Source organism: Scomber japonicus, chromosome 3, assembly GCF_027409825.1.
Source record: "Scomber japonicus isolate fScoJap1 chromosome 3, fScoJap1.pri, whole genome shotgun sequence".
Lineage (NCBI taxonomy): Eukaryota > Metazoa > Chordata > Actinopteri > Scombriformes > Scombridae > Scomber > Scomber japonicus.
The window spans coordinates 4,875,952-4,900,693 of NC_070580.1; the positions used below are offsets into that span (position 1 = coordinate 4,875,952).

At 42.2% G+C, this 24,742-nt stretch overlaps 1 protein-coding gene across 4 annotated transcripts; it reads left to right on the top strand.

Annotated features, from left to right (window-relative positions):
- The first annotated feature begins 324 nt into the window (after positions 1-324).
- On the top strand, positions 325-18,107 carry setd5 (SET domain containing 5). Of its 4 annotated transcripts, none has more exons than XM_053315354.1 (23): positions 325-410; positions 2,196-2,298; positions 2,756-3,018; positions 3,996-4,054; positions 4,219-4,406; positions 4,518-4,556; positions 4,652-4,942; positions 5,746-5,894; positions 6,007-6,124; positions 6,228-6,337; positions 6,422-6,710; positions 6,807-6,890; positions 7,043-7,204; positions 7,296-7,676; positions 7,796-8,056; positions 8,158-8,275; positions 8,517-8,746; positions 9,924-9,980; positions 10,114-10,596; positions 13,389-13,708; positions 14,426-14,547; positions 16,604-16,692; positions 16,946-18,107. In XM_053315354.1, the coding sequence occupies exons 1-23, from the start codon at positions 340-342 to the stop codon at positions 17,540-17,542; spliced, it is 4,584 nt and encodes a 1,527-aa protein (XP_053171329.1). In that variant the 5' UTR covers positions 325-339; the 3' UTR covers positions 17,543-18,107. The 4 variants fall into 4 exon arrangements, with proteins under 4 accessions (XP_053171329.1, XP_053171331.1, XP_053171330.1 ...); XM_053315356.1 differs by having other exon boundaries at positions 6,461-6,710; XM_053315355.1 differs by having other exon boundaries at positions 2,786-3,018.
- Positions 18,108-24,742: the final 6,635 nt, after the last annotated feature.

Below are 24,742 nucleotides of genomic sequence, written 5' to 3' on the forward strand. Positions count from 1 at the left end.
CATCATATCACATGATATGCTGACTGGCGTAGCAGGCTTTTTGACTGTGACTGTGTGTGTGTTTAAGTGTTTAAACTCTCTCTCTCTCTCTCTCCCCCCCCAGGTCCCCCATGACCGTGAGCCGTGGGCTACGGCTCGGCGGCGCCCCACCTCTGGAGCGGTCCGCCGCTTTAGTCGGGAACCTGTGATTTAACCCTCTCCCCTCCCCCCTTTCCCCCCCTTCCCCCCTCACCTCTCCCCCTCCCTCCCTCCCTCCCTTCCTTCCCCCCCCCCCCCTTCCTCCCCGACCCATCCTGCCCTCCTTCCCCCCCACTCCCACGCGTCGCTGTGCTGGACGTCATGAGCATAGTAATCGCGCTGGGAGTCACCACACCTGAAACGTCTTACTCAGATATGGCTGCTGGATCAGAGTAAGTACCGCACACGCCTCAGACGGTCGCTACCCGAAAGTAGTCTCACACTACTTTTTTTTTCTCACTCTTTTGCGACCAGGGTTTTATTTTTGTCCCATTCAAATCACCTTGAATGGAGTGATGTAATGCAGTGGCAAAATGCAGCTCCAAATAATTCAACCAAACTTTTTAAATGACTGTGCACACATATTTTTTGCACACTCTGCTTGTTTAACCTTTTATAACAAACATCTGCTGTGTTCACTCATGTCCAAATAAGGGCCGTAGATAATTTGGTGAAAGTGGAGGTTTGTATGTGACTAATGTTACCTCATTCTGGTGACGTCGCCACATTCCCCCCCACAACTTACTAATTAGGTTATATTATCATAAGCCATCTCAGGTTTGGTGTCAGTAACCACCAGGGAGTTTTGAGGGGAGTCCAAAGATTTCCAGCAGTTTTTCCCCTTTAGAAACTGTACAAGACTGATTGTAATAATAGGTTTGAACCCATCGTGACATAGTGAGTTTAATATAATAGTAGTCCATAGGCCAGCTCTTTTTGCCCTAAGCAACACGATATCTTCACGCAACCTTGCAGAACCCCCCTCCTCCCCCCTTTTTTGTTCACATCTCTCTACAACTGTAGCACCTTGGGGTTGTGATGAATATGTTTTCCTTCCACTGTCCTGTCAGCAGTTTTCTCTCCTCTACACAAAAATATGCTGGAGAAACTTCCCCCCCTCCCAACCCCCCAAGAGACGGGAAGCGCAGTCCACCAAAGACTAAACTTAACCAGAAATCCAGTATGTGATGCCACCGTCTAAAAGATGAAGCAATTTAACACCTGACCCCTGTATTAGTGGCTCTAGGGAGATTTTTGACACCAAAAAGCGCCACTTTGAAAGTTCAGAGAGTTTAGTGATTGCACTTAGAGCAGAGCCTCCTCCTCTTTATGGTATCTAGCAGAGAATGTGGAAGGTTTCATTTGAAACTATGTAGGCATAGATGCACTAGGTGTCTCTATATAACAGCAATCATTTGCACATTTCTGTCAGGAGGGACAAACCACATTCAGGAGCCTAATTATCATCTCTGTAATTATTATTTGTTTCTTTCTGTTTGTTTGTTTTTATCACTGTTTCCTCTTGTCTTGTCCTTCCCTCCATCATTATGAGGGAGGTAGACTATCTCCACATCAGACTACAGCTGTGTTGAGTAGTGTCTGAGTTACTGTCCACAGTAAGAACAGTTGCCATGTGTCTGTAGGTAAGCCTGCTTTAAGTGACTGAGGTAATGTGGAATGCAGTCGGCCTCTCCCATCCCCCCCCTTACTCACGGCCCCCTTTAGCTTCCTCCAAAAAACCTCAGTCAGGCAGATTGATCCTGACACTGTCTGTGCTCAGAGATACAAAATGTAACATTTAGTCACATTCATTCTATTCCATGTAAGTTTGGTCTACATGTAGAGGCCAGTGGGTGGGAGAGGGGATAAGCAAGGTTATTCACTGTCTGGACAGACCTCTGCTAAAGGGCAAAAGGAGTTGCATAACATAATGGCGGCACACATTCCATTTCCTAAATTGCTGTTCTCCCAAGGCTGGAGAGCAACTCTAGGCTCTTAGTGCCATCTAGTGACTGATTGATGTCTCTTTTTTTTCTATTAAAACACTTGTTTACGTAACAGCTCTGGAACTGCATAGTGGAAACATGTGCTTTTCTTTTTCTTTTTTTTCTTTTTATTTCTTTTTTAAAAAATAATCCTTTTTTTTTTTCTTTCTTTTTTTAAATAAACGTTTCCAGCCCTGAGTCAGTTGAAGCAAGCCCCGCCGTGAATGAGAAAAACTACAACAACCACAGCTGTGGGAGCGCACAGAGTCATGGGTATCGGGGACTACCATATGCTGTGAGTTCAAACGGCTCTTTTCTCAATCATCAGTTCTAATCATAGCATGTTCTTATTGTGTAAAAAAGTAGTTTGAGCTCTCTGTTAATCACAGATGAGTTTGGCTGTAATTGTGAATATTTAAAAAAAAAAAAAAAAAAAAAGCTAAAATGATAACTCAGTTTAATCTATCCAATCTTTTCTTTTTTTTTCCTAATCTTCTCAAGTTCCTCGTTCTATTAAAGTAGAACAGTAAGAGTAAGATGGATTGGTGGTGCCTCTAGCTTGAATAAATACATAAATGTCTATCCTACTATTCTGTAACCACAAACTACTTCCGTTATTAACAGCTGTACTGTTTCACATACCTGTTTTTTTGCCCTCATTTTCATTCGTCTCCATTTTCCGTTTTCCCTTTTTTATTTCCTTTTTCCTTTTTTTTTTTTTTTTTTTTTGCCTGAACACCCGTTGTTTGAAGATGCAACAGTCTTCCGTTGTGTGTTGTCAGGATCACAACTATGGCGCGCCCCCTCCCCCTACCCCACCCGCCTCCCCGCTCTCCCAAACCATCATTCCCCGCATGGACCTCAACGGCGTGGTACGCAGCTCCCGCTATCACGACACCGCCGAGGACAACTCCGCCGACAGCGACAGCTCCTCAGAGGAGGACGGGGCCGTGGCCAACTGGTGTCACTGCAGCCTGACGCAGGATGGCCTGCTCATCAAATGTGACAACTGCAGGTGAGAAACAGAGAAAAGTGTGGAGTCACTAGACTGCTACAAGTTTATCTGTTCTGGTGTCATTTCAACATAATAACATCAATATTTAACTCATGGAAATTCAAAATCTTCCAACTACTGTGTAAGCAGACTTTTCTTAATAGTTAATATTGCTTCTACTTATTACTGCTACCACTACTACTACTACTACTACTAACAATAACAATAATAATAATAATAATAATAATAATGATAATAATAATAATTAAAGCTGCAAGCAGCGGTGAACCGGCCCTGGCCCTGGTTTACCTTTCATACAAGAAATGCAGCTCAAAGTGCTTTACAACAAAAGAAATGACATACATCAAGTGCTTCACATAAAAGCATAAAAGCAGCATAGAAGCATAGAGCAATGTTAGAAAGAAATAAAAACATGAATGTAAAATAAGATGGAATATACAAATAATAAAAATAGTACATACTTAATAAATGGTGCAAACATTGCTCAAATCATGACATCAGGGCTTTGTTAATGGCCAAAATCCCCTTTTTAAATGATACTTGTGTTAAATTATGGCACAGGCTGTTACCATTTTAATTTTGTTAACCATTATATTACCTTGAAAGACCATTGAGGAGGAATCCTCATTTACAGTGTTGTCAAGAAACATTAACAGCAAGACAATAACACAAAATTATATTAGGTCAAAGAAAGAAAGAAACTATTATGAAGATACAGTGAAGTTTAAAAACAGTTACAATCAAATAAAACAATGTCTGAGATAAGACATTTGAACAGCTGTATTGATGGTAAAAAAAAATAAAAAATAAATTCCAAGACCTTTTTCCAGATTGTTCCATGTGTAAGCTGCATTATAAGAGAATGACATTTTTCCTCTTTCAGTTCTGACTTATGCAACAACCTATTCTGTGTGTGACTTCAGGGTTAATATTTGACTGTATCTTGGTCCTGATGTGTTGTGTCATTATAATTGCAGGGGACTGGACAGGAGGAAAGGAGCAGAAGGCCAACACAGGAAAACGGAAAATGTCTCAGGTACATTCACTGCTCATTCATTAGTTCTTTCATAGACCTGTGTAGAGTGTGTGTATATATAGTGTGTGTGTGTGTGTATATGTGTATATATATATATATATATATATACATTCATTCATTGCATATACCCGTTTTTTTTTTTTGTATTGCGTATTGTGTTACAGCTGGAGAGAGCAGCGCCACAGAGAGCGGGGATGAAGAGGTGTCACCCTCCACCATCTCCTACACCGCCACCCAGCACACGCCCACCAGCATCAAACTCACAGTCAACCGGGTCAAAAGAAGCAAATCCAAAAAGAGGAAAAAGAGCACGGAGAAGGCTCGCGGAACGCCGAAGGGCAAGAAAGTCAAGGTGGGCAACAGTTTGTGTTCTGTGTTGTGTCAAATGTTATATTTGGTTGTAGAATATTGACTGTTTTAACATGTACATGTGATGATATGGGTTCTTTTTTTCTTGTTTCAGGCGTTCAGAGAGGGTTCTAGGAAATCTATGAGGATGAAGGTAAGATTCACTGACTGTCTTTGTAGAAGAATAGAGGCGTGAAGCTGACAGCAAACTCCAGTCTTCAACTCTCTCCGTCTTCCGCTTCCGTCCAGAACTCGACCACAGAGGCCAACGTGCTGGACGAGAACACGGCAGAGGGATGGGAGAGCAGGATCCGCCAGTGGACGGACCAGTACGACGAGGCTCTGGCCAACCAGTACAGCGCCGACGTCCTGACGCTGCTCCAGCTCCACCGAGCCGCCAGCACCAACGTCTCCAAGACGGAGGGAGACACGGCGACGCCTCCCGCCACCACGCAGATCCACGCATCGCTCGACGCCATGGATACCATCAACCGCACCGAGCTGGCCTGTAACAACACGGTGCTGGGCTCACAGATGCAGGTCCGCCCCTCCTAGTCCTCATCCAGACTCACTATTGAACGACTGAAAACAAACATATTGATTTAGCTTATATGTTAAAATACATTTATGTTCAGGACATCAAAGGGAATAAGTTATTTTTTTCATGCTTAATGTTAAAGATAAACAATCTAGTCAACTTAATTTAGCAGTCACAACTGTCTAACCAAATCAATCAAACTTTATTCATACAGCACTTTTCATACAAGTTAATGTAGTTCAAAGTGCTTCACAGTTATTTGACACTATAATAATGAGACAGAACAAGTGATAAATATGATGAGGCCAAAAAATTATAAAAACAAAAACAAGAAAATTGAGAACAATTCACTTGAAAGAAATTAAGTAAAAATAAGATTTAAAAAAACTAGGCTTAATTAGATTAAAAAGACAAAAGTAAAATGAAATAAAAGAGATAAAGTTGAATAAAAACTGAACTAAAACTAGGTTTAAAAAAGATTTTAAAAGACAAAAGAAACAAAAAAATAAAATTGATAAGGTAAAACTTACAGAATGATAATATTAATAAAGATGTTTAAAACATCAAATATAATAAGTAAAATAAAAAAGACCATAAACAATCACTTTTAATATAGCATGTTTAATGTGTTCCTGCAGCTGTAAATGACTAACGTGATCTTGTGTGTGTGTGTGTGTGTGTGTGTGTGTGTGTGTGTGTGTGTGTGTGTGTGTGTGTGTGTGTGTGTGTGTGTGTGTGTGTGTGTGTGTGTGTGTGTGTGTGTGTGTGTGTGTGTGTGTGTGTGTGTGTGTGTGTGTGTGTGTAGCTGCAGTTGGGCCGGGTCACACGGGTGCAGAAACACAGAAAGATCCTCCGAGCCGCCAAGAACCTGGAACCAGACACTCTCATCATAGAATATCGGGGGAAGGTGATGCTCAAGCAACAGTTTGAGGTCAACGGGCACTTCTTCAAAAAGTAAGAGTCACGATACATGAGTGATGAGCTTGCAACACTGTGTGCTTCAAAGAAAGCTGCTTACTCTCACCCGTGTGCCGCTTTTCACACCTTCACCTTCCTGTTTTTACAGACCCTACCCTTTCGTGCTGTTCTACTCAAAGTTTAACGATGTAGAGATGTGTGTCGATGCTCGGACTTTTGGAAACGATGCCCGCTTCATTAGGAGGTCCTGCACACCCAATGCTGAGGTCAGTCTTTAAGTGTTTTTTTTTGTTTTCTCGTCTGTCAGCTTGCTTTCTTTCAATATTTCTTTTTAACTAAGATAAATAATCCATCGGTTACTCCTCACAGGTTCGGCATATGATAGCTGAAGGCATGATCCACCTCTGTATCTACGCTGTCAGTCAAATCACAAAGGACGCTGAGGTCACCATTGGATTTGACTACGAGTTCAATAGCTGGTAGGTTCTGTCTCCTCACATCACGTCACATCTCTCTAAGAATCATTGAAAAGTAACTCCAATCCATCCAACATTAACCTGAAGTATAAACGATTCCTCTCCTCTCTCATATCAACCCACCAGTAATTACAAAGTGGACTGTGCCTGCCATAAGGGCAACCAGAACTGCCCTGTGCAGAAACACAACCTGAGCCCCAGGGAGAGCTTGCTGAGCCCCCCCTCCCTGCCACCCCCCTCGCCCCTTGTCGGAGCCGAGACCCGACGGCGGAAGGCCCGCAGGAGAGAGCTGGAGGGCTGCCTGAGCGGGGACGGCAGCCAGACCCTCGACCAGCACCAGGAGGCCAAAGACCTGCAAGGGACCAGTGATGCAGAGGTGTGTGTGTGTGTCTGTGTGTGTTTTAAATACCTGCTTTTACTTCCTGCTGGATGACATTCCTCATATGCTCTCTGTCTGTTTGTGTGCCATCAGGAGAGACTGCTGGATGAGATGAAGGTGGAAGAGGGAGAAGAAGGAGAGGTGGATGAAAATGGGGTTGCCATCTCCAGTAAAAGAGTACGTCATTTAAACAATTTTCCAATCCAGCTGCTATATAATCTACCATTCCCTTCTACATGTTTATATTAATGATTGAGTCCAGTCCAGTAATTGAAAAGACAAAATGTCTCCGTTAACTGGGCTAAACTGTGTTATCTGTCTTCATGTAGACATTTAATAGTCTGGAAAGGAGGCGGAGGAGAGTGGGAGGAGCAGATGTAAAGGAGGAGGGTGTGGAAACTGAGGAGGGGGCAGGAAACCCCGCAGGAAACACCCCAGCACCCCACAACACAGGAGTCGGGGTCAGCACGCGGCGCACCACCTACGTCGTGGTCAGTGAGAGAAAAAAATCTGTATCCCGTTCATCTATTCTTTGTTCTCAGGCATCTGTTTTAATCCTATCCTCTTCACACACTCTCACAGGAGGCTCCATCTATCGAAGAGAAGACCTCACTAACCAACCTGCCTGCCCCAGCCGCTCCGCCTAAACCCGCGCGACCCACCAAGCCCCGGCCCAAAAGTCGAATCTCTCGCTACCGCTCCAGCTCCTCCCAGCGCGCCCGGCGGCAGCGTCAAGCCCTTGCTCAGCAGGCAGCAGCTGCAGCGGCCGCCGCAGCAGTGGCAGCCACGCCATCATCCTCCGAGCAAGGCACCGCTCTGGACGAGGAGGGATCTCAGGGCCCCTACGGTGCTGAGCTAGGTCACGGGGAGAGCGGGCAGGGACCCAGTCATCTCCTAGATGGAGACGGTCACGGTCTAAGCTGCATCAACAGAGGCAACCTGCGTTACCCCAAAACCAAGAAGGTTAGAGGATGTTACACTGTTTTCGCCGAGTCACATCTGTATCTTGCTTTTTTAAAATCAAGAGTTTGATGATGAATGTGTGTGTGTGTGTGTGTGTGTGTGTGTGTGCGTGGTCTCAGTACCTGGTGACAGAGTGGTTAAACGACAAGATACCCGGAGGGGAGAAGGTCCACCAAGAGTTGCCTGTGGAGCGGCCGCTGCGGATAACCACTGACCCCACGGTGCTGGCCACCACCCTCAACATGCTGCCAGGCCTCTCCCACTCATCGCTCATCTGCACCGCACCCAGACACTACGTCCGCTTCGGCTCCCCGTTCAACCCCGAGAGACGCCGACCCCGCCCGCTCCAAATGGACGGCACTTACGGCTGCTTCAAAAAGGTCCGTAATATCAGTTAAATGTAGCTTCTTTTTTTTTTCAGGAGATCTTACAAATGAAGTGTTTGTTATTAACCAGACATTACTGTTGTATCTTCATACAGAGGTGGATCAAGCAGGTAGAGGATGAAAGCTACTCAGCCAGTGTGGAGGACGGCACAGAGTCCACCTCCTCCCAGCAAAGTACCAGCAGCAGATCCACCCCCAACCCACTGTCCAGCGGTACGTAACAACCACCTCCACCTCCATTTAGATGACTCATTCACTGCTGCAGCATCAGAAATTTAATTTCGTACATGGAGAAGGTTCTTTTATTCTAGAAGCAAATGGTATAAGCAAAAAATGAAGTGTAGATCAGAACTGAGCAACTGAGTGTTATTGGTGCTAGAAATAAGTGAATATAAAGTGTATTTGAAATGTTATGAAAATCTAATTACACCAACTTGACTTTTTTTCCAAACAGATCTGAATGCACCGTTCAAGAAGCGCCGCGCCAAGTACATGCTGGAGATGACACCAGCACCTTCAGACCACCTGCTTCGCCCGTTGTCACCCATCACGCCGCCCCTCCCAGAGGACCCCCTCCACCCGCTGCTCCACAACCCCTGCGGCTCGCTGCTGCCCAACGGCCTGGTGTACTCGCCCATGCCCTCGCTGCCCGCCAGCCGCTGCAACACGCCGCTGCAATTTGAAGTGAGAGAGCGACCATATACACACCGATCCACAGATACAGATCCTGACACGGCTGTCAGCTTATATGTTACATAATGTATACATAAGAGTACAACAATCTAGAAGGACATCCAGCTCAGTGATTGTCATTTAAAACTTGTTTGGGGAACAGCTGATCCATAGCTACCAGCCCAGACTCTGTTATAATGTCAGTGACTTCTATAGATGTACAATGAAATTTCAATAGGTTAAGGCGGGCAGTAAAGAATAAAGCAGCTCACATGGCACTTTAGTGCACACAACGATAATGAATAACTTTTTGAGTGTTCATATTTACTTTATTTTATATAACATATTATTATAGCTAACTCATTCTTTTCAGATCAAATCATTATTTTAAAGGCAGTTATTTTAGGAGGATTTTTTATTGCCCCAACATAGAACTGGTTTAAGAGTAGGAGAGAAAAAGTAGCGAAACAGGTTTAAATAAAATGTTAGTATTTATTTATACAAGAAATCTAGCAAGCCCTGTCACGATAACTGTGATATTATTGTCATTTGAAGACCATTTAATACCACTGATATAATGAGAATATAAAAGCATAATAATGCAAGGGGGTGGGGGTGGGATTGGAGAGTGGGTGCTACACTTGTGTAAAAACACAGACTGTTGAGGTTGAGGACAGTTATTTAACTTTAATTCTTCTGCAGTCTCCACTCAGGACGTACACAGTGAGGAATGTCACTACTAGCTTAGCCAATGTGACATGAATAGCCTCTTAGCTGCTAATGTGAAGTGTGGAAATACTGAGGTCAAAAAATGATCAAGGTCATGTCCATGTATCATATGATAAGTCCATATATAGACATGATGATGTTGATAATTATGTTATTGTACAATAAGTCAATAATTATTGTGACAGGCCTACCTCTATATTAAATATTAAGTTTGCTAATTATTCTAAATTATATCTGTGGAACATTGTTAATCAAATAGGATAAATTAGTGTTTTGCTGCTTGATATAACCAATCTTTGTTCTGGATTAAAGATAAGAACAACTGCTAGAGTTCAACACCAATAGAACATAATCAGCTGTTAATGTTCTTGGGCAGATGATCAAATTGAATTAGTATTTGGAACACATCATGTGTGTTTGATGCAGGAGTTTCTAATCTAAGTCTTTGTTTGATGTGTAGAACATATCTTCCCCTGAGGCGTCTCCTGTTCACCGGCCAGAGTCCATCTCTCCTGAGGTACATGAACATCTCTCTGCTGCTAACTCCTGATAGTTAATGCAGACAACATGCTGCTAAGTGACGACTCGTTACTCAGACGTCTCGTTCATTTTGTCCCCTCCTTGTTTTCCTCTCCCTCCTTTTTCTTCAGCCGTGTCTCCAGACAGACTTTGACGTCCCTCGTCCCCAGTTCCCAGACCTGTCGCTCCCCTCCAGCTTGGAGAGCCCCGTGGCCGTCACCTCTGATGACTTCTCCCTTCCCGGAGTCCCCTCAAGCCACGATTCCCAGGGCCCCTCATCCGTAGGGGCCAGCTCCTTAAACCCAGGCGCCACCCCCTCAGACCTAACCCCCCAAAACAGGGAGCAGGCCTTCAGGACAGAGTTCAACCTCATATACACCTGCTCACCTCTCAACGCCAACCTGGGGAACCCCATGGCAACCGACCGCCGCCTCTCCCAATCGGAGGGAGGCTTCTCCCCGGCGGAGTCCTTCCACAGTTCCATAAGCGGCCAGGGCCTGCTGGGGGACATGGGCCCCGGCTCCATGTCGCCCTACGGTGAGCCTCATTACGGTGGAGGCTACCCAGATAGTGGAACACCTCCTCACACCAGCAACCCACCACAAAAAAAGAAGGCAAGTTCTCTACGTTTTAACGTCTTTTCAAAAACACACTGTTGATATGTTTGTGGCGTCAGATAGTTTTTCAGGTAAAATAAAAAAGGAGTTTCATCTGTTTCCTTCTCAAGCACGAATGACTTTTTGAGTGAAAAACCTCATGATGTGCTTCTCCTCCCCTCTTTGCTCTGTGTTTTGCCCGTTGACTTTTGTCTTAAGTAGATCTATTAGTGTCAGGTGGTCCAAATCCACAAGCAAAAAAACAAAAAAAAAACACACCTGACCATTTCTCTGTGTATATCTGCAATGATTTCCACTTTGTAGCTTTGACCCTTCCTCCTCCCCTCCCCTCCTCCCCCCCTTCCTCTACCCCCCTCCTCGCTGCTCCTTGACACTTTTTGCCAAGTCTCTCTTCCACTTTTCTTCCAAGGCAGAGGGCCAACCAGCATACCATTAGTCTGCTGACAGGGAAGCCAGATTACCAGGCTATAGCTGTAAGAAGTGAATACAAGCCAGTACAAAATATGGTGAATATTCTCCCTACAACTACATCTCTTTAGAAGTGTGCATGTTAAATATTGTTTTTTTTTTTCTTCTCTTGCATCCGCATACAACACCCACCCCCATGCTCCGACAGCTCCGCCCCTCCCCTTCCTCCTCCTCCTCCTCCTCCTCTTCTTCCTCCTCCTCCAAACCTACATTGGAGTTCCGACTCTAAAGCCATGAGCAGGAGTTTTTTTTTTTGATTTACGACACCATTTCAGTCATCGAAGCGTGTAAAGGTTTCATCCATCGCCTTTTCCTTCTACACAAGAGGCCGACGGTTCATGAGTTGTTCATGATGGTGTTGAGATGAAGCCCCCCATGTGTCTTTTTGCTCCATCTTCATCCATGGCTTTTTCCAAACTCCCCCCTCCTCCTCTTCCTCCTCGTATGCACTTTGTAAGCAAGGCCGAATTTGTCAGCAACATGCATCATCATAAAGGCACCGTGGGAAAGTCCTGGGGCTCAGGGTGAATTAAGGCTGCGACAAAAGGGATGAGTTTTTATAGTTTTTGGTTGCCATGGTAACATGATTCGTCAGTCCCCACCTAAATAATGTAATCTTAAACTGAACATTTCAATGTTCTGGTGTAAAAGTGTAAAGCTGAACACTGAGATAAGAAGCTACAACATTTCAACATTAAGTTCTTCAGATATTGCTTTGTGATCACAGTGATATATAGAAATATAAACACTATTAAGATTCTCACCTGCCAAGATTTTAAGGAAAAGTAAATAACTGGCCCAGATGAATGTTCACCTGCCAAAATAATTGCTGTATTACTTTTAAAGAAATGTCATCTGTCTGCTTTTAATGTAACGTTTTGAATAGAATCACATGCTGTATAACACAGAGAAGCAATATATATACACTTAGTCACACAGTGGGTAAAATTACATAACAATAATGATGATAATAACAATAATAATAATAATAGAAATAAACTTTCTTTATATAGAAGTTTTCTTAACAAAGTGCTTTACAGAAGAAAACAAAACAGAAGTAAAACAGTAACAGAATAAAATCAATTAAAAGTTGTAAAAACTATAAATAGAGCAAGTCAGACATTTCCAAAAGCTTTCACAAATAGAAAAGTTTAAAGATTTAAAGAAGAGATAAAAGAGCATCAATTGAAAGAATAAAGAACAATAAATGATAAGTACACAAGCAATACAAAAATAATAGGAAAAATATAGTAAAAAATGTACAAGGGTAATATTGATGGTGATGATAATATACCTGAGTTATATATTGTCATTGCATGGATGTTAATGTGGAAACAAATAAATATATATATATATATATATATATATACACATATATATTGCACAGTTGAACTGGTTAATAGTGAACCAAAAATACAGATATTGCAAAAAGTCAGATTTACTACTACAGTTGTTATTTAGAATTCTATCCAGATGTAGATATCTCTATGAAACACACTCAAGAAAACCTTCACATTGGAGCTTGGAGGTTACGTTCAGACCCTGAATCCCAGTCCTCCTGACATCATCATCGCTGCCTCCTGCAGTCTCTCCTGTATGTAATCTAACACTAAGATTCACACAAAGAGCCATCATCCATGTCAGTATCTCCTTCATAACCCCCCATACCCCCTCCACTCTGTTCCCACAAGCCTTTTTCTGTGTCATAACGACATTAAAGCTGGGATGAGTGCTCTCATTCTCATTAACAGTGGAGGTGTGTATATGTTTTATGTGTGTGTGTGTGTGTGTGTGAGAATCTCCCATGGACGTGAACATGAGTGTTTGTGCAGTCGTCGTTTCAGCGTGGTTGCATCATGGCGTGGTGCATTCAAAGTTGCCTGCTCTTTCGTCAAAGCTTCAGATGCTGTATGTGACTAACAGTGCATTGAGAACACACACAGCGATCCACAGTAAGCTGTAACCCAGCCTGTCTCACGGCTGTCAACTATGTTAATGGAATGGAAATAAAAAAATTTTAAAAACTGATGCACACAGTGTCATTGTCATGTAAACAGGTGGTTTCCATGGTGATGATGTTTTCTTTCTTTTTTTTTTGTCATATTGAATAGTTGTAAATACTGTTTCCAGGTGAGTCGTCTCTGGTGTGGTGCATGCAGTCTGCTCATCACTCAGTGCAGTTGTTGTTGTTGAATGATGTGATTGAATCAGCAGCTCCAGCATCAGTGTGAATGACATGAAGTTTGTGTGTTGTTTCCCAGCAGCAGGATGTTAAATAGCTTACCCCCCCTCCCCACCTCCCCTCCCTCTGCTGCCTTCAGGTGTCATTGCTGGAGTACAGGAAGAGGAAGCAGGGCAGCGGGCGCGACCCAGAGCCTGCAGGCGCTGGCGGCAGCAGCAGCAGCTCGTCCCTGGGCGGCACTCCCACTCGACCCCTCTCCCACTACAACCAGGAATCCTCCCATCACCTCCATCCCCATTCCCACCCCCACCACCCCCAGATGCAGCCGCCAGCCTCCCCGCACAGCTCCTTCTCTTCTACGGCGCAGACCCCCTCCATACCACAGATAGAGGAGGTCAGTCCTCCAGACCACCAGGGTTCAGCGGTGCAGTCCAGACGCCCAGAGAGCAACAACCAGTGGTGAGAGAGAGAGCCACTCATGAAATATTTCACATTTAAGAACATTTTAAGTCTGTGTAAAGTAAGAATAAATATATGTTCTGAGTTTGACCTACCACAGAAAAGTGTGTTGTTAACCACCCTGCCAAATTTGACTGATTGAAAAAATCACCAAATATATGAAATTAGTCTTCAAAGTTGTGTAAAAATCAGCCTCTTTCTCTGCTCCTAAACGCTGTGGGCGTGGCTGCCTAGTTCGCTGAAACCCCGCCCCCTACCAAGTGTCACCTGTCAATCAAAGTCACCACCTCTACCAGAAACATGGACGCTACGTCTGAGAGCTTTCTGCTGCTAACTCAACTCCTAGCTCAGTGGCTAACTCAACTGCTAGCTCTGCAGCTAACTGGCTAACTGTAGACTGTAGTAGTAGTAGTGTGTGCTGAATGTATTTATACCTCTACAGCAGCAGGGGCAGGTTTAACACGGCTGTGATTCTAAGACCCGTCCACTAAATCCTGAGCACAGAAATGTTGAAACACAGTTTGTGAAGCCTAGCTCCACAATTCAAATCTCAATGGTTGAAATGCTTTTTACACCTTTTTTAGAAATACATTTATGACCTATTTAATGTGTTTAGAAGAAAATGTCTGAATTCACTTTACACAGTCTTCAAGATTTGTTTTCTGATCAGAGTTGACTGGTTAAAAACTATAATGAGGTTGTTTTTGTTTTTCCTAGGATGGTTCCCACCAGTGTGGAACGTCTAAGGGAAGGTCAGGGGGTTCTGGAGCGGGTGCTCAGAAGCATCAAGATGGAGCGAACATACAAGAGGAGTGACGGCTCTACAGAGAAAGAATCTGGTATGAAGAGTGAAGAGATTAGTTTGATTAGCTTGTGAGGCAGCTGGACTCATGAGATCACACCTGAATCCTACACTCACATCTGAATCACTCGTTTTTGACCAATCCTTTTTGTCCCATGAGGATTCTTACATGATCTCGCAAATCCAGCTGCCTCACAAGGTAAGACGCTGATAGACAGATGGTTCATCCAATCATCTCTAAGTGTTAAGTGCCCACCCTTTTCCAAACAGGTTCAACTTTTCACATGGGTCTGTGTAACAAACCATCTGCTGTTCATTTTTAAATGTTTCAGCACATAAGAAATATAAAAAACAAGCATTGAAATCCCAACATTAAAAAGTCAGTTCTGCTGCAGCTAAGATCAGAGACATGACAGCTGAGGCCTGTACTACGAAGCTGGATTTTCTCTTATCGAGATAACTTCAGGGTTAACTCTGGGTTTTCCGTACTACGAAGCTGGTTCACTTCTTACCGGGGTAAATCACCATGGTAACTTATGCTGAACGGCTAACCTGCTCTGGAGCAGGTTATGTTCTGGATAAGAGATCAATGAGTACAAAAGCACCACCTCCTGACCAATCAGTTCTCTTAGAAAATGACCCGCCCATTCTTAGAAGATCCTGTCAACACTGGTGCGCGGATCGCGAGAGGAGCGCTTAGGAGAGAATGAGCTTTTAGTGATAGATGCAATTTTTTAATTGGCCAAAATATATATTTAAAAAATAATCATTGAGGCACGTGGGGGATATTATTCTGTAGGTTTGACATCCTGAGATCAAAGGGTCAGGGAGCATAATAACAGTATTTATTTATTGTAGGCCTAATTGTAAAACAATGACGAAAATATATATTTGTAAAATAAGCCTTGAGGCACATGAGGGATATTAGTCTTTTATACAGTTGGTTTGACATCATTCACTCAAATGGTTGAAGGTTAATAGGTTTGTATTTTGAATGTTGAATATTAAACTAACTTAATGTCTCTTATGAGAGGAAGGGCACTGAGGAAGCGCTCTGCCCCAAACGTCTGTGCCGTAATAAAGTGGCATTGTGTGATCAGAGTGCTGTCCGTTTATATTGTCTGATAAATTAATATTGTATGATCTCATGAATTTACACATTAACAGAGTCGGCAATTTTCTGCCAGCATTCCTTCCTGGTTTTTGCTGCTGCAACAGTGTTGCTTTTGGTCTGGATGATGTTTGAATTCTTCATATTGTTGAAGAATAATTGTCTGCTCCTCCATGGTAAAGTAGGCTGCTCTGCAGGGTTTCTCCATGTTTGTGATTGGTCAGACGCTGCAAACACCTCCCCTTTATGTGAGCGCACAGAGATCCAGATTGGAAAACCCTGGGTTGATTTACCGAGTTGATAACCAGCTTCGTAGTACCGCTTATCCTAGACTGCGAATGTCTGGATAAATCAACCCAGGTAACGGAGAGATATCCTGGATAGGTTAATCCAGCTTCGTAGTACAGGCCTCTGGAGTTTTCCACATTCACAACATTCAGAAATGTCATCTGTCAGGAGGAAGTGATGGGAAGATTTGTCACTGTGACTAAAGCTCAGAGAAATGCTGATACATCTCATCTGTCAACATGGTTTAAGATGACAAAGATGAACTCATTTTATTTTGAACAAAACATAAACTAAACAGTATACTCGTTTATTTTATTCATGGTTTATTTTAAGTATGATATTTCTCTATAGAGCCACACAGCAACATAACCTTCAGTGTTTCATTCCTTTTTTCCAAGACTTGTATTAATTAACTTGATACAGGTAAATTCTAATAACATATACCTAAAGCAGAAATCATTTCATATTGTGACTTCTGTCCTCAGATGCACTCAAATAAAGAGCCAATCATACTTCCCAATTACAAACACTGTTGTTTGTTCAGCTGATTATGTTAAAAAAGAGAACACTTGAGAGGACTGTAAACATAAAGTATGTGACTGAGAATATAGTTTTATTATCTATATTTACTGTCTCTACCTCCTGCTGCCAGTCTATGAAACATGTTAAATTCATGTAGTTGTCCTGTTTTCAGATGCAGAGCGGTATGAGATGCAGACTGTGTCCATGGCTTCTCCTATGAAGAGTCCACACAGATACAGTCCATCTGTGTACCCACACCAGGTCCGCTACACACACACACACACACACACACACACACACACACACACACACACACACACACACACACACTATGTGATGTATGAACATGGTTTTTAGCCCTACTTACACTGTCAAACGCTAACCATCATCCAACAGTAGATCTACACTTGATTCATTCAGATTATAAATTAATCTTGTAATCATGGGAATTTATTGACACAAGCACAGCTTTAAACAGGTGTAGTGAGTTGTCTGTGTCTGTGTGTGTGTTCAGTCATCAGAAAGTCACCGGCAGACCGACAGCCCATCATTCATCCAGCAGACCTCCAACTCTCCATTCCGGGGTTCCTACAGTCCCTCATCAGGCCAGAACTTCTACCCGCGCCTCCCCTCCTCCCACCCGGGCCTGTCCCAGGACCACCCTCCATCCTCCTTCCCCATTCACACCCCCGCCCCCACCTCCTCGTCAGACTCCAGGTCGCCAGCAGCAGCAGCGGCGGGCTCTCTACACCAGCAGAGTGGCAGCAGTAACGTGGACGTAAGCCACGGCTACGGCAGCAGCAGCAGCAGCCACTTAAAAGCCAGCCTTTTGAACAGCGGCGGCCTGGCGGGGACTCCCACCCAGGGACCCAGGGCCCACCCAGGCCAGACTAAAACAGACTCGAGCACCCAGGCCAACAGAGGGAGCCAGCAGCAGGCTTCTCGCAGCCTGAAGTCTGGCAGCCCGGGCCAGGCGGCGCTGCAGGCCAGCTCCAGGCTGCTGTCGGCCTCTGCTCCAACTCACTATCCACAGAGAGGGACAAGCCTCAGTCAGTTCCAGCACTCCCCTCTGCAGGGGCCGGGAGTAAGGACACAGTCAGGAAGCTTTTAGGACCTTGTTCAAGTATGTGTGAGCGTGTGTGTGTGTGCGTGTGTGCGTGCGTGCGTGCGTGCGTGCGTGCGTGCGTGCGTGCGTGCGTGCGTGCGTGCGTGTGTGTGCGTGTGTGTGTGTGTGTGTATGAAGCTGCGTACCTCCTCAAACCCCTAAAACCTGCAGTGAAATTGGGCTCAGGGGCGTTTCGGGGAGGGAGAAATGTACAGACCTAAGAGGAGCACGGACTTCTTTACGGATTTCTCCTTTTTTTCCTTATTTTTTCTGTCTTTTTTTTCTTTCTTTATTTTCAGAAAAAAAAACAAATGACCACATTCTGCACAAAGCTAATCATTGACTCGGGACATCATTTAACGGAATCAATGGAGAGAGAGAAAAAAAAAACGATTTGGATTTACACATTCTGGAGAAAAAAAAAAAAACAAAGCAAGAAATCACATGTAAGTTGAAATTGTCCCCAGTGTTTCGTCATGTGCCGGACTGTGCAAACAGGCTCTGTAATGTGGGAACGTCAAAACTTCCACACCAACGTCTGTACAAAGTTATAAAAAAAAAGATAAAAGAACCCTACCTGTCGTCATGGTAACCAGGTCGGATAAATGCTGAGATGCATATGTTAACTGAAAGAGTTGTTTTATTTTTCAACTTCTTTTTTTTTTTTTTTTTTTGGTTTGGTCAACGTTACTTTTTATTTTATTTTATTTTTTGATTTGGCGAGTGGCCGAGTCTGTGCTGCAGTAAATAAGTGTTTGATTTGGAAAGGGGAGGGGGTGGGGGGGGTTGGGGGAGGGGGCGGGATATAATACAAGGTCAACACGTCAATCATCCGTTCTAAAGATGCATTAGAGAGGCCGGGAGGAGGAGGAGCTTTCTCCCTGGATAGGATCATTCCATATGATTACCAGCTTCCATGTTCTCTCACTAAACATTTAAAAAAACAGCCCTTTTTTTTTCTTTTCTTTTTTTCTCACAAAGTTCTCCGTCTGTTCCAACGTTCTTGTTGTTTTCTGTTCTTTCATCCCCACTGGACTCTTTTCTTTTTTTTTGTTATTTCACTCTAGTACTACTTCACTGTAGACTTCTGATATTGTACTTGAGACGTACAGGTCTTATGATTCATGGTGCTGCATTATTGTTTTTTTTTTCCAATAAATTTGAAATCCAGTTATGTTCCCCACCTACGACTGCATTCATCTTGTCATTATATCCGTTTAAGTCTTTTTCTTTTTTTTTTCTCCCACATGTCATCTAATCATATTTTCTAGCGATGGAATGCAGGAACAAAAATAAAAGGCAATTAATCCAACTTTATTTCTAAGCTAAAAAAACGTTGGGTTTGACTGTTTTTATTCTGCAGGATTTCTTTAAATATATATATATATATATATAAATATATGTATTTTTTTCTGACCAATCCTCGCATTCCGTGTGACACTGAGGAAAAAAAGAAGCAGGGAAGAGATCTCTGAGGGAGTGTTTGGATGGTTTATTAAAACTAGATTAAAAAAGAAAAACAAGCTGCTATGTTCTCCTGTGAGAGCTGCTTCCCTTTCCACAGAATGCTGTATTTTTTTTTTTTTTTTTTTTCATTTTTTAACTTCCCACAAACTGACTCGTAAAAGAAAGAGACGGTTCTGCAGACTGACCCCCTCCCACCTCGGCGGGATCGCAAACAGACGTTAAACTGACAGCTCTGCGGCAGGAGTGCCCCCCCTCCTCTTCTCCCCTCCTCCTCTCCTCTCTTTTCTTTTCATTTCTTGTCACGTCGACAGAGGGGAAACCGCTGCATTTTTGTGTGGAAGACTTCAAGGACCCGAGGGCACCAATCATGTGACAGGACCCCACCCGCCACTACTACACCCACCACCACCACCTCTTCTCCCCCCTCCAAAAAACACACACACAGAAGGGTACTCATGTTACATGAATGTTTGACAGACAGAAGAAGAAAAAAACAAGAAGAAAAAAAAAAACAAGTTGTGACCCAAATTAACCAGCACCTTAAAATGAAAGATACAACCTAAAAGACACAATAGGACAATATGTATGATTATGTGTACTTGTATAGAAAGAAATGTGATATAGACTTGTATGGAGAAAATATAGTACACTGAATTTATCGCATGATATTTGTTTTTAGGGTCAGAGTGACCAACTTTTGTCAGATGGTTGGAAGCTAATCATTGGGTCTGTTTCCTGGGTTCCTCCTAACACCAGACGCTGCATTCTCTTCTTTTTTCTTTTTTTGTTTGTTTTGTTTTGTAAAGATCATTCTGTTGGGTTTTGTTTTATTTTTACACAGATCATAGTAGTAACTATTTCAATTGTTCCCCTCCAAAAAAGATTTAAGAAGCAAGAGATGTAATGCATTTTGATAATAAAATAATCATGATGGTAATGTATTTTGGAAACTACCATTGTGATGTGTCTGTTTAGGGAGTCGCTCATGTGTTCTGCACTCACACCCACATAAACACACACACACACTGGAAAAAATCATCACTGATACTGAAGTCATGGTATTTGGGGGGAAAGTGTGAATGTTTTTGCTTGTTTTCTGACCTCATTCCTCCTGAGACATTACACACTGACTGAAAACATGAACTAATCTTATGTGAACTAATGGAGGAGCGCTTGGTTTATGTTCCAGAGTGTTCCACAGTTTAGCTCAGGACCTGGTTGGGAAAACTGTTGAGAAGGAATGAATGCTGCTGGCTTCAGTAATGAGCCTCCTGCTTCTGCTCATGTTTGTTAAACTCAAAGAAAGAAAGGATTTCAATCACATTTGATGGATGGTGAGATCAGTCGACCATGAAACAACTGATGACTGTAGCTGTTAATGTGGACCTGGATCACTAAATGGCACTTTGAACATACTGTAATACACACTGAGTGCTTTGTAGTTTAATATTAAAGTTATTAAAGCCTTAAGTTTTCTTCAAACTTAAAGCCAAAAGCCTAAATTTCATGGTCATGTTAATATCAGGCAGATTATGTTAATAATAATAATAATAAAATGTTTTATATAGCACCTTTCATACAATAAATGCAACTCAAAGTGCCATACAACAAAAATAAATAATGTAATATAAGATGGAAAATAAAGTCATTTTAAAATAGTTAAAATAGTTCATGTTTAAAAGCTCTGCTCAGTGAACCAAAAGAACAAAATATGTTACATGAGCTGCATTACCGTCTTCATCCACTAGATGGCAGTATTGACCTACACATCAACAATGCAAAGAAGCGACTCCTCTTCAGAAAGTGATGGAACGCATCATGAAAGAAACGTTCAGATTTCTTAAAGATTATTCTCTTTATTGTGTTTATGATGAGCAATTCCTGGAATGTACAGCAGTTTTTCCAACATTATAAAATCATACATAAAAAATAAGTGTATATACTAAAACTGCATCAATGAGGTAAGAAATATAAAATGTGTTTTTAAATGGAAAACTACAAGTTGCTGATGGTTATTTTCCTCCTGATGTTCACTAGGTGTCACATTTAACCTTTACTTCTGATTGTTAACTCATATCTAATGACTTACAATACCAGCTGTTTGCAGAGGTTCATACACATTTAGTCAGCCCTGTCCGACATGTAAATTACTAACACTTTTTGTAGAGCAGTTTATACCTTTATTGGACAGGGTGACAGGATCAAAATGAAAGAGATGGGAATGACACAGCTGGACACAAACCAGAGCTGTCCAAACTATTCCATAAAGGTTCATGTGGCTGCAGGTTTTCATTCCAACCAAGCAGGATCACACCAGGCTCCACTCATTTAATCAGCTGATCTCAGTCTTCAGACAGCTGATTGGGGTGCTGTTGATTGTTTGGAAGAAGAACCTGCAGACACACGGCCCTTTATGGAATAGTTTGGACAATTACTTTGATCATTCACTGGTTCATTTTGCTCATTGAAATTTCTGAGAATGTTTTCTGCTTTTGAAATCAGCACAAACATGTTTCTTCTCAGATTGTTCCACCCAGAGCTACATTAGACAAATCACCTCCACTGCAATCAACACCTAACAATCCTCTCTACAGTATAAAGATTACATTATATCTGCTCCCCCCTCCAAAAACACACCTAAATGAGTTCCAAAAAGCATGTGGTAAAACAAATATCCGGTGTGTGGTCTCCCCTCTCTCCGTTAGCTTCCTCCTGGCTGCAGGCAGACAGACAGACACTAATTGAAGGCGGTGAGTGAACAGGTTTGTTGGTGTGGAGCAGCGCTGCAGGTCGCCGTGACGACAGGTTGTCTGACTGAAGGAAAACACAGCGAGCAGATGGCTGGTCTGAGGCCTGTCAGCATGTGGAAGTCTTCATTCTACAGAACTACAGATGGTCTTTACACACCGTCTACCAGCCAAGAAACTGCAAACACAGTCTGCTGGTAACACCTGAGAGTACTGCATCATTTCATTACATTTCAACTGCTTTCAGTGGTTTCATCTTGGCACTTCAGCTGCTTTCAGGTCACAGATCTACACCTTTAAACAACCAAAAAAAACGTATTCAGCTTTCTTAACTCCACACTTTAAGTCTTTACACCTCAGCAACACTTCAACTGGCATCATGTCTCAGTGTAATACAGCTGAAGTGACGGTTTCTTTCAGCACTTCCAGGTCAGTTTATCACTTACACTGACAGACATGCCAACTGCTTTCAGTGTTTGCTGTTCCACTAAATCTTTAATTCTTCACTTTGACTTCACTTACACTCAAACCCAATTTTCCAACTTGTTTCAGCATTTGTAGTTTGAACTGCTAATATCACTTCACTCATTAGTTCACTTTAACCCTTTATATGTCACTTATTGAAATACTTAGACATTAAAAATGTCAACCCTAGAGTTATTGGGGGATATTACACAACTTTTTTCAAATGTTTTCATTTTTATGTTGCAAATTAAGGTCAGTGAAGTAACCATACATGGTTCCTCGATGGTCTACGGTAAAACATTTACCAAAATGTCTCGATACAAAAACTCCACATGGTTCTAGAACCTCACAGAGAGGCATGGGGAGGTTATTTGGATGTTTACCGAAGTTACTAACTATAATTATTCTCCCGATAAAGGGTTAAATCTCTTGCTAAGGAAACTAGATGAAATGAAAATGAGCCTCTGGATCTAGGCATGGGATGATAACCGTGTTCAAGGTATACCACGATTTAAAAAAGCCACGATAACCGAAACCGCCAAATTTTATGTCATACCGTTCCTAAGGTATGAGGTGTTTTTTGTCTGGTCAAAGACAGAAAGTGCTGGTCAGAAATCCCTCAGGTGGTGCAGCTGCAGCGTAGAGTATCACGACCCCTCACACTGTCATTACAGTGTATATTCAAGTTAAATTAACATGGCTGTCTTTATTTTTCTTCCTTTTAGGAACATTTTAGAGCTGTAATCCCAATACCGCCATACCGTGAAACCGTGATATTTTTTCTTATGGTTATCATACCGCCAGAATCTCATACCAGCCCATGCCTATCTGGATTATTTTTCTGTGTTGATAAATGAACATTGACCCTTGTAAATAAATGATTCAAATGAAATAAATAAATATATTTAGGAGAAACACATCCACTAGGAGTAGCTTCATCAGTATCAGACCATCATATGTGAGAACTTGAATCATGGGACTTTAATTTGAGTCATTTTAAGCTCAATTTAGTGAGACTGACAGTCTGATGTCAGACTAACATCAGACTATCAACCACTGATGTTACACTTTACTCAGAGCTGTTTTATTAAAATTGGAACTTTTATTTTAACAGTTATTTTCCATCATAAATCAAATGTGTGTGTGTCAAACGGCAATTTGAGGGTCCAGACTTGGTTTTAAGGTGAAGGTTAGGGTTAGGTTTAGTTTAGGGTAAGGGTTGGGTTTAAGCATTTAATTGTGATGCTTGTGGTTGAGGGGCTCAGGAATGCAATGACAATGAAAGTCCTCACAAGAATATACAGTACAGACGTGTGTGTGTGTTTGCGCTGAAATGTCCATGTTTGATGAATACATTTGCATACACAGACTGTTTGCTTTGAAAACATGTGTGTGTATTTTCTGCGTGTGTATGAATATGAAATGATTGTGTTGACCTTCGTGTTGCAGATACAGGCTTACAGTGTGATGACAGTATATCAGTATTAATACTTTACTGTTGTCCCACCAACCAGTGTGTTCTTCAATTGATTGATTATACTTCGTCAAAATACATGTAGTTATATGCACATACACAATGCCTAAAATGTGTTAATGTTACGGGTCCCAAGACTAGTACCACGGTAACAAAATGAATAAGGTTCGATGCCTTTCAGCTCCTGAAAAAACAGGTGAAATGTCCGGAGAAATGAAGACATGAACCAAACCAAAGTTTTCTCTGATTTATTACAATTTAGTCAAAAACATAAAACTTCACCAGTTGTTGCTGTTACCATGGTCGCTTCCGCAAACACCGTTCTGTGTGTGACGTCAACTGAGCATGCGGGTCACTTCGGAGCGCGAGCTGTTCACATTGCAGTGCGCAGACAGGCCACATTTAAAAGTTACTTAGTGAGGTTACTGAGCATAATTGGTTCCACTCTTCTATTTTCTCAGACATACATTTTCTCATAGTTTTGTCTCCTAAACAAATGTAAAATTAAACTATTTTGGGTCTCAAAGTCAGTACTGAAATGTTTATGTTGTTACAATTAGCAAAACATTAATTAATATAATAACATGTAAAAAATACATACATTAAGTCATCACATATTTTTGAGTGCACCGCATTAATTACAATAAAACTATAAATAAAGTCAAAGAAGTATTTAAAACGTTTGAATCTGCAAATTAAAAGAAGTGAAATAAGTAGAAGGCTGTTTGTTTCAATTATGTTTAAACATCCGTTTTGTTTTGTAGGAGGAATATCACGTAGAAGTCAGTTCAGCAGATTAAAATAAGATTAGAAATTGTGTTTGGATCCTAACAAATCTGTTTGAAAATGATGTCAGTAATTAAACGAGAGCAGGCTGAGAGTTGATTGGCTGGGAGGACACTGGACACAGGGACTGATGAGACTGATACAGGACAGGTGTGAAGGTGGGGGAGAAACACTGGCCCCGTTTATACGTACCCGCTTATTTTAAAAAACGGAGACATTAACCATCGTTTGCACCCTCCGTTTAGACGCAAACGGAGAATTCACCCC

What these genes read in the sequence shown, in the direction of transcription:
- setd5 (XM_053315354.1), top strand. Translation starts at nt 340, where the DNA reads ATGAGCATAGTAATCGCGCTGGGAGTCACCACACCTGAAACGTCTTAC. An exon ending in AAGGGACCAGTGATGCAGAG is followed by an intron (nt 6,711 to 6,806) that starts GTGTGTGTGTGT and finishes GTGTGCCATCAG; the next exon opens with GAGAGACTGCTGGATGAGAT. An exon ending in CATCTGTGTACCCACACCAG is followed by an intron (nt 16,693 to 16,945) that starts GTCCGCTACACA and finishes GTGTGTGTTCAG; the next exon opens with TCATCAGAAAGTCACCGGCA.